At 45.6% G+C, this 19906-nt stretch overlaps 1 protein-coding gene across 1 annotated transcript in view; it reads right to left on the minus strand.

Annotated features, from left to right (window-relative positions):
* Positions 1–999: 999 nt before the first annotated feature.
* Positions 1000–19906, minus strand: part of LOC121585607 (AF4/FMR2 family member 2-like) — a 335853-nt gene continuing 316946 nt past the window's right edge. The window contains exons 16-21 of the mRNA XM_045225453.1: positions 12456–12592; positions 11924–11995; positions 10761–10854; positions 10352–10401; positions 5115–5329; positions 1000–1898 (exon numbers count right to left, since the gene is read on the minus strand). Coding sequence (XP_045081388.1) covers positions 1777–1898; positions 5115–5329; positions 10352–10401; positions 10761–10854; positions 11924–11995; positions 12456–12592 — 690 coding nt within the window. The 3' untranslated portion in view covers positions 1000–1776. The remainder of the gene's footprint in view (positions 1899–5114; positions 5330–10351; positions 10402–10760; positions 10855–11923; positions 11996–12455; positions 12593–19906) is intronic.

Here is a 19906-nt window from a genome sequence, read left to right on the forward strand (position 1 = left end):
TAAGAAGTGTTACTATGGATTATGCTTCAACAGTCTACACCTCTCTGTGGACAACCGAACCAACATTGCAATATACAGCAGTAATCGTAGACAGTGAAAAGATCATGTACAGATCTTCTGACGCGTTAATGGACTCATTGTGGTGTATACTGTTTGTGGTGGTGCTATAACAGTGATTGGATGATTCATATTTATTTAAAGGCCCAGTGCAGTCAAAATGTGATTTTCTGGTGGTTTCATTTCTATTTCCACACTATGAGGTTGGAATAATACTGTGAAATTGTTAAAATGATAATAATGCCCTTTCAGCCTGTTTGGTGGGATGGAGTTTTGGCCTTCCATGGCGACATCACCAGGTGGTAAATTAGTTAATAGACCAATAAGAAACATTTCCTGTTTCCCCCTCCCACTCAGACCACTCCCAGACAGTCCTAGCTAAATTCTTGCTTGAGAAATTGCTCTTTGCTAAGTAGCTATTTTTATTGATTTTTGACCATTTTAATTGAAAACAATCACAGTACAGTACTTAATTGTTATCCAGAAATGATTTGATATTGAGATATAAATGGCTGCATTAGACCTTTAAATGCAGTCTCAGGTGGTGCAACACTTTATGTCTTCCCCGTTGCCTGAGACCCATGGAAATGTAGTGCTGGTTTGGAATAAATCCGGCCTCTTATTACTGTAGTTAACCAAACAACAAACACAAAGACACCACCAACCTCTTGGGCTGAAAGACACAATCCTTATCTGCTGTAGTCGACACAATGTTACTAAGCAAACCCCCAAAACGAGAGAAATTGCTTGTGGTGGCAGATTTAATTTGATTATTCGTTGTTCATTTCCCGCGTGGCGCAGCGGTCTAAGGCACTGCATCTCAGTGCTAGAGGCGTCACTACAGACCCTGGTTCGATTCCAGGCTGTATCACAATCCGGCCGTGATTAGGAGTCCCATAGGGCGGCGCACAATTGGCCCAGCGTCGTCCGGGTTTGGCCGGGGTAGGCCGTCATTGTAAATAAGAATTTGTTCTTAACTGACTTGCCTAGTAAAATAATAATAAAATAAATAATCATTATTTCTAATGATTTGTTGTTCCATTGGGACTAAAGGGTAGGCCAACTGTTGCTGTATGTATTATCTGACATGAGACTGAGGTCTTGAGGACCATAAATCAACATTCAGATAGTAGTAGAGAGAGACACTTATCCAACACAAAACATGTGAAGAGTTGAAAGAACTTATAAATTCATGATCCATATTCTTGTTGGAATGGAGGTGTGAACTGAACAAAGCTCCCAGTGTTCTAAGAGGCCCTCAGGAGCGGTCTGATCAAAACAACAACAGGGAAATCACAGGGCTCTGTCGGGCAGAAAACCACCAAAACAGCACAGATCCTTCTCCTCTAGTGGCACGCTTTGGAGACATTCCACAGGTCTTAGGTGGGACTTACCTCTCATTCGCTTTGGGGTTTGGATGGTGGGACTTCCCTCTCATTGGCTTTGGGGTTTGAAAAGTGGGACTTCACTTTCCCCCCCCCACATCCAATGGAAATGTCTACCTTGTACAGAGGGAGCAGAGAGACAGACTGTGTAGTAGAGCAGATGATGACCTCTGACCTCAGAGAGATGACATGGGGTGGGGCTTGCTGGCTGGCAGTGTGGTGGGGGTCCATTGGGGGGTTATCAGATGGCTGGAGACTGGGGGATGCTGGGTGTTGCTGGCTGGTAGAGGTAGTGATGGAGGTGTGAGACAGACAGAGTGGCAGACAGTTTATACTATAACAAGTGGGCCTCTATCCGTAGCCAGTGCAGTCCTTGGCGTATGTGGCGCACCAGTTCTATCATGCTGCTGTGTTGGCTCAACGGTTCCATCATTGAGTCCAGCTCCTGAAAGAACTCTGTGGAAGGAGGCGAAGGGGAGAGAGTGAGTGAGTGTTTAGGTGTGTTTGTGTGTGTGTGTACAAGACAAAGACTGACAGACAGGTGTAATAGCATAATGAAGGCTTTATTTTCCATTCCTCTCTTTCCTCCCTCCGAACCTCTCTTCCTTCCCTCCCAACCTCTCTTCCCTCCTAATCTCTCTTCCATCTCTTCCCTCCCTCCTAACCTCTCTTCCTCCCTCCTAACCTCTCTTCCCTCCCTTAAACTTCTCTTCCTCCCTCCTAACCTCTCTTCCCTCTCTTCCATCTCTTCCCTCCCTCCTAACCTCTCTTCCCTCTCTTCCATCTCTTCCCTCCCTCCCAACCTCTCTTCCTCCCTCCTAACCTCTCTTCCATCTCTTCCATCTCTTCCCTCCCTCCTAACCTCTCTTCCTCCCTCCTAACCTCTCTTCCATCTCTTCCCTCCCTCCCTCCCTCCCTCCCTCCCTCCCTCCCTCCCTCCCTCCCTCCCTCCCTCCCTCCCTCCCTCCCTCCCTCCCTCCCTCCCTCCCTCCCTCCCTCCTAACCTCTCTTCCCTCTCTTCCATCTCTTCCCTCCCTCCCAACCTCTGTTCCTCCCTCCTAACCTCTCTTCCATCTCTTCCATCTCTTCCCTCCCTCCTAACCTCTCTTCCTCCCTCCTAACATCTCTTCCCTCTCTCCTAACCTCTCTTCCCTCTCTTCCATCTCTTCACTCCCTCCCAACCTCTCTTCCTCTCTTCCTCCCTCCTAACCTCTCTTCCATCTCTTCCATCTCTTTCCTCCCTCCTAACCTCTCTTCCTCCCTCCTAACATCTCTTCCCTCCCTCCTAACCTCTCTTCCCTCCCTCCTAACCTCTCTTCCTCCCTCCTAATAAACAGTGGGTGATTGAGTGCCGGAACGGCTCAATCCTAAAAGTAACAGCTCTGGTGATCAGTATGTGCTGAAAGGCCCACCTAGGCCTTATGGTGACATAACTGGCCAATTCCTCTCTCATTTCCACCAAAGACACCATCCAACAGGCTCTAATTGAGCCCATTATGAGTGTCGACAGAGAGGAGGAGAGGTGGAGGGAGGATCAACTTCTAATGGGGTACTTCTGAGGCTGCGAGAGAGAGCTCTTTCCTCACACAACCACGTAACCTGCCCCTTTAATCAGCTAGGCTCAGGAAATGACAGAGACACGACACATCAAACCCTCCACACACAGTCAGAGAGGGGTGTCCTCCACATCTCTGCTGGTCTCTCTCTAGTCTGTACATTCACTCACTAATGACAGTAAATGGGTCATGGCCTAGGGCTCCTCTATTCTCCATATCGCCACAAAAGAATACAGAACACATCAGTCCATATATAGGCCATCCTGAGGGTGATGAAAGGATCTGACTGGCCTTGGTTCCGAACCGATAGGAATAATTACTCATATACAGTGAGGGAAAAAAGTATTTGATCCCCTGCTGATTTTGTACGTTTGCCCACTGACAAAGAAATGATCAGTCTATAATTTTAATGGTAGGTTTATTTGAACAGTGAGAGTCAAAAATGTCAAAAATGTTATAAATTGATTTGCATTTTAATGAGGGAAATAAGCATTTGACCCCCTCTCAATCAGAAAGATTTCTGGCTCCCAGGTGTCTTTTATACAGGTAATGAGCTGAGATTAGGAGCCCACTCTTAAAGAGAGTGCTCCTAATCTCAGTTTGTTACCTGTATAAAAGACACCTGTCCACAGAAGCAATCAATCAGAATCCAAACTCTCCACCATGGCCAAGACCAAAGAGCTCTCCAAGGATGTCAGGGACAAGATTGTAGACCTACACAAGGCTGGAATGGGCTACAAACCCTCGCCAAGCAGCTTGGTGAGAAGGTGACAACAGTTGGTGCGATTATTCACAAATGGAAGAAACACAAAAGAACTGTCAATCTCCCTCGGCCTGGGGCTCCATGCAAGATCTCACCTCGTGGAGTTGCAATGATCATGAGAACGGTGAGGAATCAGTCCAGAACTACACGGGACGATCTTGTCAGTGATCTCAAGGCAGCTGGGACCATAGTCACCAAGAAAACAATTGGTAACACACTACGCCGTGAAGGACTGAAATCCTGCAGCGCCCGCAAGGTCCCCCTGCTCAAGAAAGCACATATACAGGCCCGTCTGAAGTTTACCAATGAACACCTGAATGATTCAGAGGAGAACTGGGTGAAAGTGTTGTGGTCAGATGAGACCAAAATGGAGCTCTTTGGCATCAACTCAACTCGCTGTGTTTGGAGGAGGAGGAATGCTGCCTATGACCCCAAGAACACCATCCCCACCGTCAAACATGGAGGTGGAAACATTATGGTTTGGGGGTGTTTTTCTGCTAAGGGGACAGGACAACTTCACCGCATCTTGGGTGAGAACCTCCTTCCCTCAGCCAGGGCATTGAAAATGGGTCGTGAATGGGTAATCCAGCATGACAATGACCCAAACACACGGCCAAGGCAACAAAGGAGTGGCTCAAGAAGAAGAACATTAAGGTCCTGGAGTGGCCTAGCCAGTCTCCAGACCTTAATCCCATAGAAAATCTGTGGAGGGAGCTGAAGGTTCGAGTTGCCAAACGTCAGCCTCGAAACCTTAATGACTTGGAGAAGATCTGCAAAGAGGAGTGGGACAAAATCCCTCCTGAGATGTTTGCAAACCTGGTGGCTACAAGAAAGAACTACAAGAAACGTCTGACCTCTGTGATTGCCAACAAGGGTTTTGCCACCAAGTACTAAGTCATGTTTTGCAGAGGGGTCAAATAGTTATTTCCCTCATTAAAATGCAAATCAATTCATTAACATTTTTGACATTTTTTTGTTGTTATTCTGTCTCTCACTTTTCAAATTAACCTACCATTAAAATTATAGACTGATCATGTCTTTGTCAGTGGGCAAACGTACAAAATCAGCAGGGGATCAAATACTTTTTTTCCTCACTGTATAATTACTGTATGCATGGAAGATGAATGGGAATACATGTATTAACACAAATATATGATATGATAACAAAAGAGTAAAGTGGATGTTGTATGTAACGATTACTGCTACATCAGCTACAGTTACCACCCTACCCAGTATCTACAGGACAATTTATTCTACTAATGTATAAAATCTGCCATTGCTGCCATCTCCTATATAAACATCCTGTTCTAAAACAGAGAGACTGTTTTATAGGTTGTGTCCAGTCTCCAGTACCTTGGCTCTCTGTGGCCAACTTCTCTGCCGTGTCCCAGTGCTCATAGCTACGGAGAATGTTGTTGGTGATGTTGACGTGGCTGGCGGCCATGTGGTGGATACGCTGGGGGATAGCCACGTTGCCGGAGGCCCCGGAGCCCGCAAGGCCTGTACTGCTGCTGACCGAACTGACCGGGGAGGGACTCAGTGACAGGGGCGACGGGGTGCCTGTGCTCCTGGGAAGACAGAGACACAATACAGGAGTCACAGTTTAGTGGTTGGAGGTGAAAGGTCAGGGCACCACCAAAGCGATAATACTGTACTGTATAACCACTGGACACCATGGTTTTTTATATCCTGGGCAAAACAGCTACTTACAGAAGCAAATAAAAAAAGATAGTGGATTTATTTGGGCTGCAATTTCTGAGGCTGGTAACTCTAATGAACTTATCCTCTGCAGCAGAGGTAACTCTGGGTCTTCCATTCCTGTGGCGGTCCTCATGTGAGCCAGTTTCATCATAGCGCTTGATGGTTTTTGCGACTGCACCTGAAGAAACTTTCAAAGTTCTTGAAATTATCCGTATTGACTGACCTTCATGTCTTAAAGTAATGATGGACTGCCATTTCTCTTTGCTTATTTGAGCTGTTCTTGCCATAATATGGACTTGGTCTTTTACCAAATAGGGCTATCTTCTGTGTACCACCCCTACCTTGTCACAACACAACTGATTGGCTCAAACGCATTAAGGAGGAAATAAATTCCACAAATTAACTTTTAAGAAGGCACACATGTTAATTGAAATGCATTCCAGGTGACTACCTCATGAAGCTGGTTGAGAGAATGCCAAGAGTGTGCAAAGTTGTCATCAAGGCAAAGGGTGGCTATTTGAAGAATCTCAAATATAACATATATTTTGATTTGTTTAACACTTTTTTGGTTACTACATGATTCCATATGTGTCATTTCATAGTTTTGATGTCTTCACTATTATTCTACAATGTAGAAAATAGTAAAAATAAAGAAAAACCCCGGAAAGAGTAGGTGTGCAAACTTTTGACTGGTATTGTATACAGAAAGTAAAGTGAATTAATACAGAGTAAAGTGAATTATATATACAGGGAGTAAAGTGAATTACATATACAGGGAGTAAAGTGAATTAATATATACAGATTTGATATATACAGAGAGTAAAGTGAATCATATATACAGGGAGTAAAGTGAATTATATATACAGTGATCAAAGGCAGATTACAATGAGGACATTTCCCCTTTGAGAGGTTTTCGCTCTTAGCTTTCTGAACCAGGGAGCCTGATTGTCACGCCCTGGGTCTGGGGACTCTTGTATGTTGAGCCAGGGTGTTAGTTTCTTTGTGTAGTGTCTATGTTTCGTTTTCTATGTTCTGTTCTAGGTTATGTGTTTCTAGGTTGGCCGGGGTGGTTCTCAATCAGAGGCAACGAGAATCAGCTGTTGCTTGTTGTCTCTGATTGGGAACCATACTTTGGCAGCCTTTTGTGCACTTGTGATTCGTGGGATCTTGTTCCGTGTTGGTTTGTGTTCATGACCGAGGACTTCACGTTTCGTTTTGTTGTTTTGTATTTTGTATCGTGTTGCTAGTACACTATTAAAGAGATGTACGCATATCACGCTGCGCCTTGGTCCAATCATTATGACGAACGTGACAGAAGATCCCACCATCAAAGGACCAAGCAGCGTGTCCAGGAGCAGACAGCCTGGACGTGGGAGGAGATCTTGGACGGGCAGGGGTCCTGGACTTGGGAGGAAATCCAGGCCGGAATGGATCGCCGTCCGTGGGAGGAGACGGTGGAGGCGCGCCATAGAGAGGAGCAGCGGCGCCAACCGGGCCGACGTCGGACACGCAAGAGGCAACCCCAATAATTTTTTTTGGGGGGGGCACACGGCATGGACGACGGGGCTGCTGGAGGCAGCTACGGGGCGAGTTTGGGGATTAGGAGAGGAGGCCACCGGGTTTGGGGGGCTGGAAGGGAGGTTGGCGGAGCCTAGAGGTAGAGCAGAGCCAACTCCCCGTACTCAGGCTAGGCAGCGTGAGACTGGGCATGTTCCGAGGTATGCGGAGCTGCGTACTGTGCCGCGAGTGGTCCGGCACAGTCCGTGCCGTCCTGTGCGAGCACCACGCACGTGTCGTGCTAAGGTGGGCATGCAGCCAGGACGGAGTGTGCCGGCTCAACGCTCGTGGCCTCCAGTACCCCTCCTCGGTCCCGGATATCCTGCGCCAGTGTCACGTGCTGTAGTGCCAGTACGAGTACACAGCCCTGTACGTCCTGTGCTGATGCCTCACACAGAGTGTGTAAAAATAGGCATTCAGCCAGGACGGGTTGTGTCAGCTCTTCGCTCCAGACCTCCAGTCCGTCTCCACAGCCCGGTCCGGCCCGTTCCTGCTCCCCGCACCAAGCCTGTGGTGCGTGTCGCCAGCCCGGTCCAGCCTGTTCCTGCCCCTCGCACCAAGCCTGTGATGCGCGTCGCCATTCCGGCCCGGCCTGTTCCTGCCCCTCGCACCAAGCCTGTGGTGCGCGTCGCCAGCCCTGCCCGGCCTGTTCCTGCTCCTCGCACCAAGCCAATGGTGCGCGTCACCGGCCCGGCCCGGCCTGTTCCTGCTCCCCGCACCAAGGCTATGGTGTGCGTCGCCAGCCCGGCCCGGCCCGTTCCTGCTCCCCGCACCAAGCCAATGGTGCGCGTCGCCAGCCCGGCCCGGCCTGTTCCTGCTCCCCGCACCAAGCCAGTGGTGGGATTCGTCAGCCCGGTCCGGCCCATTCCTGTTCCCCGCACCAAGCCAATGGTGCGCGTCGTCAGCCCGTCCCGGCCTGTTCCTGCTCCCCGCACCAAGCCTGTGGTGCGCGTCGCCAGCCCGGTCCGGCCCGTCCCTGCTCCCCGCACCAAGCCTGTGGTGCGCGTCGTCAGTCCGGTCCGGCCCGTCCCTGCTTCACCGGTCAGCTGCTCCACACCGGAGCCTAAGCAATCCGCTCCACCGATGTCCAGTCCAGCTCCAGCCAGCGGGGCCAGACCAGGGGCGCTACGGGGGGGTTGTTAGAGGGTGGTGGTCACGCCCGGAGCCGGATCCGCCTCCGAGGTGGAATGCCCACCCGGCCCCTCCCCTGTTGGGTTTATGTTGGCGCGGTCGCAGTCCGCGCCTTTGGGGGGGGTACTGTCACGCCCTGGCTCTGGGGACTCTTGTATGTTGAGCCAGGGTGTTAGTTTCTTTGTGTAGTGTCTATGTTTCGTTTTCTATGTTCTGTTCTAGGTTATGTGTTTCTAGGTTGGCCGGGGTGGTTCTTAATCAGAGGCAACGAGAATCAGCTGTTGCTTGTTGTCTCTGATTGGGAACCATACTTTGGCAGCCTTTTGTGCACTTGTGATTCGTGGGATCTTGTTCCGTGTTGGTTTGTGTTCATGACCGAGGACTTCACGTTTCGTTTAGTTGTTTTGTATTTTGTATCGTGTTGCTAGTACACTATTAAAGAGATGTACGCATATCACGCTGCGCCTTGGTCCAATCATTATGACGAACGTGACACTGATCAGGGAGTTTTGAACTGTATAGGTTTATATTTAGCCAATAAATGTTATTTTGTCAGGCTTAACTATTGTCGGTCAGGCTTAACCACTGTCGGTCAGGCTTAACCACGGTCGGTCAGGCTTAAATACTGTCCGTCAGGCTTAACCACTGTCCGTCAGGCTTAACCACTGTCCGTTAGGCTTAACCACTGTCGGTCAGGCTTAACCACTGTCGGTCAGGCTTAATCACTGTCGGTCAGGCTTAACCACTGTCGGTCAGGCTTAATCACTGTCGGTCAGGCTTAACCACTGTCCGCCAGGCTTAACCACTGTCCGTCAGGCTTAACCACTGTCCGTCAGGCTTAAATACTGTCCGTCAGGCTCAACCACTGTCGGTCAGGCTTAACCACTGTCCGCCAGGCTTAACCACTGTCCGTCAGGCTTAACCACTGTCGGTCAGGCATAAATACTGTCCGTCAGGCTTAATCACTGTCGGTCAGGCATAAATACTGTCCGTCAGGCTTAACCACTGTCCGTCAGGCTTAACCACTGTCCGTCAGGCTTAACCACTGTCCGTCAGGCTTAACCACTGTCCGTCAGGCTTAACCACTGTCCGTCAGGCTTAACCACTGTCTGTCAGGCTTAACCACTCTCCATCAGGCTTAATCACTAATACTTATTTGATTTTGTATGATCGACAAACTGGGGCTTTTCTCGGCTTGACAACCATGGCATGATCTTCTGTCAGTCGGCTTGAGCCATCAATCAGAGGACATATTCATCCGTCTTTTAGTGCCAAACCTAAACAATCAGGCTCCAGATCCTATAATTCAGCACTAAATTGAAAGGCACTCCCCCCGTGAAGTTAAATTATGTGCCCTGTCAACAGCTTGCCTCTCTCGGCACCCTCTCTTGCAGTTTGAGGCTTTTGCTGAAATTAACAAACCCTTGAGGGTGAAAAAAAGACAATAAATAAATAAATAAAAAATCATGATTGTCAAGGACAGAACAAACAAACTGTGGGAAAGGCCAGAGCAGAGTGTAATCTAATGTTGATTACAGTCCGCAGGTAGCAGAGCTGACACATGGGATTAAAAAGGCTAGTTTGTTGCTAATGTGACCATGGTGAACTGGAGGAGGTTGCAGGAGCCCTAGGAGCCAGTAGGATCTGAGGCTAATTGCTTCTGACAGCTCCTCTCACAGCAGAACAGCACAAAAGACAGGCTCAAGGGAGCTCACAGTCACACACAGAGGATGGCTCACCGCCGACTGCCAGACACACTGACGAGCTCCACGGTAGCCCCACGGAAGCCCCACGGTAGCCCCACGGAAGCCCCATGGTAGCCCCACGGAAGCCCCACGGAAGCCCCACGGAAGCCCCACGGTAGCCCCACGGTAGCCCCACGGAAGCCCCACGGAAGCCCAAACCCATACACACAGGGTGGATCAGTTAGGTTCAGTTGCCATGGAGAATCCAGAAGAACAGTGAAGCGGTGAGCTCATCTCAGATCTCATCTCACCCCACCAGTGTGATGTGCTGAAAGTCACACTGACAGAGGCTCTTTCTATCATTGCTTTTGTCTGAACAAAGCAGTCACCATCTGAGAGGATTAGCTCGTTGCTTGGCCAGGAGTAGGCACATAAATGTTTCTGTTCCGGGAGATATCTGGTATAAAGAATGCATTGTAATGCAACATTAGATGACTGAGGTGAAATGTTACTCACTTTCCATTGGCTCCCCATGGTGAAGGTGCTTGGGAACTTTTAGCCGAATTCTGGAATGGAAAAGGTTTGTGAGAACATGACATTTGGCAGCACTACTATACAAACACATTGCACAGCTTAGAAAAGCTATCACTGCAACGCAAACAGCGTCTCTAGAATAATATGCACCATAATTAATTAAAACAGGCTTAAGCACTAATGTATGTAGATAATTGATACACTTAGTTTGCACACTAACCGCGAAAACATTAATTGCTTTTAATGACCACCATGCAAACTAATGAGTACACGCAACTCAACACAAATATAAATTCAATTTAGAAATCTTAATTTGCTTGATGTGCTCTACAGCGATCACTCTTTTTATTCATATAAGTTAGAATTAGAAGTTAGAATTCGAGTTAGTTACCTTGAAATACTCCATCAGGGAACGGGAATATTTTACGGCATGGTCCTTCTTCAGTTTGAACATTCTCAAGTACAGGAGGGATAAACAGCGATTGCTATGGCGATAAGAGTATAACAACATTCCATTCAATACAGGACCTAATACAGTATATCTGGTATTGGCAACATAACAGTCTGTGTATCAATTACGGACATTAAACATTCAACACAAATCATCAAATAAATAACAAGAAGGAAAACGTGTTTTCTAACAGATTAACTTGACATATCCATTTTGCATGATTATTTCATATTGTTGTTATCAAATGTACCTCTCTAATTGCTTAGAAAATAAAAGCTAGAAAACAGAGGCAGTAGCCAGACAGCAGATGCTTGGGACATATGCACCACCCCATGACATGACACCAGCACTCTGGCATTAATGAGTCATCACCATCCCTAATGATGTCTGAACAGTATACTAACACAGGAATTATGACCTGGGAGTCTCACTCCTACTCTGTCTACACTGTTATGACTGAGAGCCTAACCATAACATTCTAATCATAACATTCTAACCATAACATTCTAACCATGACATTCTAACCATGATATTCTAACCATGACATTCTAACCATGGCATTCTAACCATGACATTCTAACCATAACATTCTAACCATGGCATTCTAACCATGACATTCTAACCATGGCATTCTAACCATAACATTCTACTCAGATTATACAATCAATATGACAGGCAGCATATAGTCTCCCTTCATCTCCCCTGTAGCAGTGTGGTTAGTATACTGTATATGTTTATAGGCTGGTGCTTGCCGCCAGGAAATCTTTCATTATCCGTAATAGCTTAATGAAATACAAGAATAATGATCCACTTTAAGCTGATTAAGTGCTTTAGCAGTGTTTTAAAGCTCCCTTCAAGATACATCCGATTGTCGGGAGGGATGGCTGAGTGGAGATTTAAATAGTGTTTGAGCGAAGCGGCAGATTTAGCATCTAACGGGTTTGGAAGCCGGCTGGATTTTCTTAAATCAACCCAAATGCCCACACAGGCTAGAGAACCTTGTCTGTCATCACACCCATCAGAGGAATGATGGGTTTTCTTCAACCATCATTCACTCATCACACAGAAGTTGACATCAGAAACTGTATCAAGGGAAAACTCACCACAATACAGCTAATTTCTTCTCGGCTACCGTTGCTGAGTGACTTGTAAAGTTCTTTAACCTCATGGCATATCTTCAAAAGCAGAACAGACAAAAACATAAATCACAGTAAAACATTAATTAATTTCAGTTCAAATAACAAAAAGAGAGGATGACTCAATATCCATAAAGCCAGGGGAGCATCCAGAAAGCCAGGGGAGCATCCAGAAAGCCAGGGGAGCATCCAGAAAGCCAGGGGAGCATCCATAGAACTGCCGGCCTTGTGTCATTTTCTGTGTCTAATCGTTTTTGAAGAAAATATTTCAATCATCTGTGCATGAATCCCTGGGTCGTATGAGGAGCTACAAGGTCCATCTATTTTCATTTTCACTGCCATTAATAAAATGAGGTCCGCTAATTGCCTTGACTTGTGGGGTATACTGGATCAGTGCTGGATATAATGATGGTAATTTTCACTGAGGGCAGGTGTGGATGGCTGGCCTGGGTAGGGGTGGGAGGCAGGGAGGGAGGGACACATTGGTGGGGACACAAACCTGATGAGTTCAACCGTCTCAGAGTACATAGTGTATGGAGACTTGGCCTCCAGCGGGTCCCGTTCCATGGCGTTGCCACATTCTATGAACGACAGCGCCCCATCAGCATAGTTAACAGCTTTGCCAAACTTCTCCATCTGTGAAGAAACGATGGAGACATCAAATCAGATCAACATTAGATTCACAACACTACACGGCCACAAAATATTCTCCTCATATTAAATAACTTTCCAAAGCCTCAAAGTTCTTGTGAAAACAGATATTAAGCAGATTTAATCAGAAGGAAAAAGAACAATGTCACATTAATGTTGGGAAACAGAATATTATTTTGATCTTCTTCAATTTTCTCGAATACGTTCCTAAAAATACAAATGCACACAGACCCAAAACACAAAAACAAAGTGCCAATGACAAATAATAAGCATATGACTCATAAAGCACACAAGTGTAAAATAAAATAGATTTACACACCACTCTCCACTGAAAGCACCTCTCAAGCAGGTTCTAGCCATTTCAAGTAAGCCCCTTTTACCACATACCGACCGGGCCGGCGAAAGATTCATTACAGCTCAAAGATTACAGTCATGTAACAATGGCAATCAATTCCCTTCATTTTGTATTCATGGCTGACTTTACCTCGCAGATCAGATTTATGGCCAAGTGGATGTAACTTCCGATAAAGGACAATGTCTGGGGAGATAATTACTGGAATCGAATTATTAGGGCCCGATGAGTGTGTTGGTAAATCAAGCCCGCCGCTTGGGCCCAAGCCCCTCTTTGAGGATATTGAAGAGGTGTGTAAGAGACAGATCCCACAGCATCACTTCAAAAAGACTACAGATCTCCACAAGGGCTCTTCTCTGTACACCCAGCTGCATTCTTCAGCTAGGACCAGTGTCTGTCTGTTTAAGACCAGTGTCTGTATGTCTGTTATTAAGACCAGTGTCTGTCTGTCTGTTATTAAGACCAGTGTCTGTCTGTCTGTTATTAAGACCAGTGTCTGTCTGTCTGTTATTAAGACCAGTGTCTGTCTGTCTGTTATTAAGACCAGTGTCTGTCTGTCTGTTATTTAGACCAGTGCCTGTCTGTCTGTTATTAAGACCAGTGTCTGTCTGTCTGTCTGTCTGTTATTAAGACCAGTGTCTGTCTGTCTGTCTGTTTGTCTGTTATTAAGACCAGTGCCTATCTGTATGTCTGTTATTAAGACCAGTGTCTGTCTGTCTGTCTGTCTGTCTGTCTGTCTGTATGTATGTCTGTCTGTTATTAAGACCAGTGTCTGTCCGTCTGTCTGTCTGTTATTAAGACCAGTGTCTGTCTGTTTGTTATTAAGACCTGTGTCTGTCTGTCTGTTATTAAGACCAGCGTCTGTCTGTCTGTTATTAAGACCAAAGTCTGTCTGTCTGTTATTAAGGCCAGTGTCTGTTTGTCTGTCTGTCTGTCTGTCTGTCTGTCTGTCTGTTATTAAGACCAGTGTATGTCTGTCTGTCTGTTATTAAGACCAGTGTATGTCTGTCTGTCTGTCTGTCTGTCTGTCTGTTATTAAGACCAGTGTCTGTCTGTTTGTTATTAAGACCAGTGTCTGTCCGTCTGTCTGTCTGTCTGTCTGTCTGTCTGTTTGTTATTAAGAATAGTGTCTGTCTGTCTGTTATTAAGACCAGTGTGTCTGTCTGTTTAAGACCAGTGTCTGTCTGTCTGTCTGTCTGTCTGTTTGTTTGTTATTAAGACCAGTGTCTGTCTGTCTGTTATTAAGACCAGTGTCTGTCTGTATGTCTGTTATTAGGACCAGTGTCTGTCTGTCTGTCTGTCTGTCTGTCTGTCTGTCTGTCGGTCTGTTATTAAGACCAGTGTCTGTCTGTTTGTTATTAAGACCAGCGTCTGTCTGTTTGTTATGAAGACCAGTGTCTGTCTGTCTGTTTGTTATGAAGACCAGTGTCCGTCTGTCTGTCTGTCTGTTATTAAGACCAGTGTCTGTCTGTTTGTTATTAAGACCAGTGTCTGTCTGTCTGTCTGTCTGTTTGTTATTTAGACCAGCGTCTGTCTGTTTGTTATGAAGACCAGTGTTTGTCTGTCTGTTAAAGACCAGTGTCTGTCTGTTTGTTATTAAGACCAGTGTATGTCTGTCTGTGTGTCTGTTTGTTATTAAGACCAGTGTATGTCTGTCTGTTAATAAGACCAGTGTCTGTCTGTCTGTATGTATGTCTGTCTGTCTGTCTGTTTGTCTGTTATTAAGACCAGTCTCTGTCTGTCTGTTATTAAGACCAGTGTCTGTCTGTCTGTTATTAAGACCAGTGTCTGTCTGTTTGTTATTAAGACCGGTGTCTGTCTGTCTGTCTGTTATTAAGACCAGTGTCTGTCTGTCTGTCTGTCTGTCTGTCTGTCTGTCTGTCTGTCTGTCTGTCTGTCTGTCTGTCTGTTATTAAGACCAGTGTCTGTCTGTTTGTTATTAAGACCAGCGTCTGTCTGTTTGTTATGAAGACCAGTGTCTGTCTGTTTGTTATTAAGACCAGTGTCTGTCTGTCTGTCTGTCTGTCTGTCTGTCTGTCTGTCTGTCTGTCTGTCTGTCTGTCTGTCTGTCTGTCTGTCTGTCTGTCTGTCTGTCTGTCTGTCTGTCTGTCTGTCTGTCTGTTATTAAGACCAGTGTCTGTCTGTCTGTTATTAAGACCAGTGTCTGTCTGTCTGTCTGTCTGTCTGTCTGTCTGTTTGTCTGTTATTAAGACCAGTGTCTGTCTGTTTGTTATGAAGACCAGTGTCTGTCTGTTATTAAGATCAGTGTCTGTCTGTCTGTCTGTTTGTTATTAAGACCAGTGTCTGTCTGTTTGTTATGAAGACCAGTGTCTGTCTGTTATTAAGATCAGTGTCTGTCTGTCTGTCTGTTTGTTATTAAGACCAGTGTCTGTCTATCTGTTATTAAGACCAGTGTCTGTCTGTCTGTTATTAAGATCAGTGTCTGTCTGTCTGTCTGTCTGTCTGTCTGTCTGTCTGTCTGTCTGTCTGTCTGTCTGTCTGTCTGTCTGTCTGTCTGTCTGTCTGTTATTAAGACCAGTTTCTGTCTGTCTGTTATTAAGACCAGTGTCTGTCTGTCTGTCTGTCTGTCTGTCTGGTTGTTATTAAGACCAGTGTCTGTCTGTCTGTTATTAAGACCTGTGTCTGTCTGTCTGTTAAAGACCAGTGTCTGTCTGTTTGTTATTAGGACCAGTGTCTGTCTGTCTGTCTGTCTGTCTGTCTGTCTGTCTGTCTGTCTGTCTGTCTGTCTGTTATTAAGACCCGTGTCTGTCTGTTTGTTATGAAGACCAGTGTCTGTCTGTTATTAAGATCAGTGTCTGTCTGTCTGTCTGTCTGTCTGTCTGTTTGTTATTAAGACCAGTGTCTGTCTGTCTGTTATTAAGACCCGTGTCTGTCTGTTTGTTATGAAGACCAGTGTCTGTCTGTTATTAAGATCAGTGTCTGTCTGTCTGTCTGTCTGTCTGTCTGTCTGTCTGTCTGTCTGTCTGTCTGTCTGTCTGTCTGTCTGTCTGTCTGTCTGTCTGTTTGTTATTAAGACCAGTGTCTGTCTGTCTGTTAATAAGACCAGTGTCTGTCTGTCTGTATGTCTGTCTGTCTGTTTGTTTGTTATTAAGACCAGTGTCTGTCTGTCTGTTATTAAGACCAGTGTCTGTCTGTTTAAGACCAGTGTCGGTCTGTTTAAGACCAGTGTCGGTCGGTCTGTCTGTCTGTCTGTCTGTCTGTTATTAAGACCAGTGTCTGTCTGTCTGTTATTAAGACCAGTGTCTGTCTGCCTGTTTGTTATTAAGACCAGTGTCTGTCTGTCTGTTATTAAGGCCAGTGTCTGTCTGTCTGTCTGTCTGTTTGTTATTAAGACCAGTGTCCGTCTGTCTGTTTGTCTGTTATTAAGACCCGTGTCTGTCTGTTTGTTATGAAGAACAGTGTCTGTCTGTTATTAAGATCAGTGTCTGTCTGTCTGTATGTCTGTCTGTTTGTTATTAAGACCAGTGTCTGTGTCACGAATTCCGCCGAGGCTGCTCCTCCTCCTTGTTCGGGCAGGCTTCGGCGTTCGTCGTCCCCGGAGTACTAGCTGCTACCGTTTGATGTTCTCTATGTTTGTTTGGTTTTGTCTTGTTGGTGCACCTGTCTCGTATTATGTATTGATTATGTCACCTATAAGTTTCCTTTGGTTTTGTTTGCAGTTGTGTGTTGTTGTACGCCTGTCCGTTTGGTGTATCGTTATTGTGTTCTCGAGTATTTAGTCTTTTACGCACTGTTAGCGTAATCGCTCGCCTCCTGTGTTAGAGGCACATTATTTTGGTTATTGACTTTTTGACTATTAAAGTCGTTGCCTAAGACTGTGTCCTGCGCCTGACTCCACCGTGACAGTCTGTCTGTCTGTTAATAAGACCAGTGTCTGTCTGTCTGTCTGTCTGTTTGTTTGTTATTAAGACCAGTGTCTGTCTGTCTGTTATTAAGACCAGTGTCTGTCTGTTTAAGACCAGTGTCTGTCTGTCTGTTTGCTTGTCTGTTATTAAGACCAGTGTCTGTCTGTTTAAGACCAGTGTCTGTCTGTCTGTTTGTTTGTCTGTTATTAAGACCAGTGTATGTCTGTCTGTTATTAAGACCAGTGCCTGTCTGTCTGTTATTAAGACCAGTGTCTGTCTGTCTGTCTGTTATTAAGACCAGTGTCTGTCTGTCTGTCTGTCTGTCTGTTATTAAGACCAGTGTCTGTCTGTCTGTTATTAAGACCAGTGTCTGTCTGTCTGTCTGTCTGTCTGTCTGTATGTATGTATGTATGTCTGCCTGTTATTAAGACCAGTGTCTGTCCGTCTGTCTGTCTGTTATTAAGACCAGTGTCTGTCTGTCTGTTATTACCTGTCGTCTGTCTGTCTGTTATTAAGACCAGCGTCTGTCTGTCTGTTATTAAGACCAAAGTCTGTCTGTCTGTTATTGAGGCCAGTGTCTGTTTGTCTGTCTGTCTGTCTGTCTGTCTGTCTGTCTGTTATTAAGACCAGTGTATGTCTGTCTGTCTGTCTGTCTGTTATTAAGACCAGTGTCTGTCTGTTTGTTATTAAGACCAGTGTCTGTCTGTCTGTCTGTCTGTCTGTTTGTTATTAAGACTAGTGTCTGTCTGTCTGTTATTAAGACCAGTGTGTCTGTCTGTTCAAGACCAGTGTCTGTCTGTCTGTCTGTCTGTCTGTCTGTCTGTCTGTCTGTCTGTCTGTCTGTCTGTCTGTCTGTTTGTTTGTTATTAAGACCAGTGTCTGTCTGTCTGTTATTAAGACCAGTGTCTGTCTGTCTGTCTGTTTGTCTGTTATTAAGACCAGTGCCTATCTGTCTGTCTGTTTGTCTGTTATTAAGACCAGTGCCTATCTGTATGTCTGTTATTAAGACCAGTGTCTGTCTGTCTGTCTGTCTGTCTGTCTGTCTGTCTGTCTGTCTGTCTGTCTGTCTGTCTGTCTGTATGTATGTATGTATGTCTGTCTGTTATTAAGACCAGTGTCTGTCCGTCTGTCTGTTTGTTATTAAGACCTGTGTCTGTCTGTCTGTTATTAAGACCAGCGTCTGTCTGTCTGTTATTAAGACCAGTGTCTGTTTGTCTGTCTGCCTGTCTGTCTGTCTGTCTGTCTGTCTGTCTGTCTGTCTGTCTGTCTGTCTGTCTGTTATTAAGACCAGTGTATGTCTGTCTGTCTGTCTGTCTGTTATTAAGACCAGTGTCTGTCTGTTTGTTATTAAGACCAGTGTCTGTCTGTCTGTCTGTCTGTCTGTTTGTTATTAAGACTAGTGTCTGTCTGTCTGTTATTAAGACCAGTGTGTCTGTCTATTCAAGACCAGTGTCTGTCTGTCTGTCTGTCTGTCTGTCTGTCTGTCTGTTTGTTTGTTATTAAGACCAGTGTCTGTCTGTCTGTTATTAAGACCAGTGTCTATCTGTATGTCTGTTATTAGGACCAGTGTCTGTCTGTCTGTCTGTCTGTCTGTCTGTCTGTCTGTCGGTCTGTTATTAAGACCAGTGTCTGTCTGTTTGTTATTAAGACCAGTGTCTGTCTGTCTGTTATAAGACCAGTGCGTCTGTCTGTCTGTTTGTTATTAAGACCAGTGTCCCGTCTGTCTGTCTGTTATTAAGACCAGTGTCTGTCTGTCTGTTATTAAGACCAGTGTCTGTCTGTCTGTCTGTCTGTCTGTTTGTTATTAAGACCAGTGTCTGTCTGTTTGTTATGAAGACCAGTGTCTGTCTGTTTGTTATGAAGACCAGTGTCTGTCTGTTATTAAGATCAGTGTCTGTCTGTCTGTCTGTCTGTTTGTTATTAAGACCAGTGTCTGTCTGTCTGTTATTAAGACCAGTGTCTGTCTGTCTGTATGTCTGTCTGTCTGTCTGTCTGTCTGTTATTAAGACCAGTGTCTGTCTGTCTGTTATTAAGACCAGTGTCTGTCTGTCTGTTATTAAGACCAGTGTCTGTCTGTCTGTTATTAAGACCAGTGTCTGTCTGCCTGTTTGTTATTAAGACCAGTGTCTGTCTGTCTGTTATTAAGGCCAGTGTCTGTCTGTTTAATACCAGTGTCTGTCTGTTTAAGACCAGTGTCTGTCTGTCTGTCTGTCTGTCTGTCTGTCTGTCTGTCTGTCTTTCAGTTATTAAGACCAGTGTCTGTGTCACGAATTCCGCCGAGGCTGCTCCTCCTCCTTGTTCGGGCAGGCTTCGGCGTTATGTAGTCCCGGAGTCTAGCTGCTACCGTTTGATGTTCTCTATGTTTGTTTGGTTTTGTCTTGTTGGTGCACCTGTCTCGTATAATGTATTGATTATGTCACCTATAAGTTTCCTTTGGTTTTGTTTGCAGTTGTGTGTTGTTGTACGCCTGTCCGTTTGGTGTATCGTTATTGTTTTCTCGAGTATTTAGTCTTTTACGCACTGTTAGCGTAATCGCTCGCCTCCTGTGTTAGAGGCACATTATTTTGGTTATTGACTTTTTGACTATTAAAGTCGTTGCGACTAAGCTTCTGTGTCCTGCGCCTGTCTCCCCGTCCCATCAGCCGTGACAGTCTGGCTGTCTGTTAGTCGACCAGTGTCTGTGTCTGTCTGTCTGTCTGTTTGTTTGTTATTAAGACCAGTGTCTGTCTGTCTGTTATTAAGACCAGTGTCTGTCTGTTTAAGACCAGTGTCTGTCTGTCTGTCTGTCTGTCTGTCTGTATGTCTGTTTGTTATGAAGACCAGTGTCTGTCTGTCTGTTATTAAGATCAGTGTCTGTCTGTCTGTCTGTTTGTTATTAAGACCAGTGTCTGTCTGTCTGTTATTAAGACCAGTGTCTGTCTGTCTGTCTGTCTGTCTGTCTGTCTGTCTGTCTGTCTGTTATTAAGACCAGTGTATGTCTGTCTGTTAATAAGACCAATGTCTGTCTGTCTGTCTGTCTGTCTGTTATTAAGACCAGTGTATGTCTGTCTGTTAATAAGACCAGTGTCTGTCTGTCTGTCT

Source organism: Coregonus clupeaformis, chromosome 2, assembly GCF_020615455.1.
Source record: "Coregonus clupeaformis isolate EN_2021a chromosome 2, ASM2061545v1, whole genome shotgun sequence".
NCBI classification, from domain to species: Eukaryota; Metazoa; Chordata; class Actinopteri; order Salmoniformes; family Salmonidae; genus Coregonus; species Coregonus clupeaformis.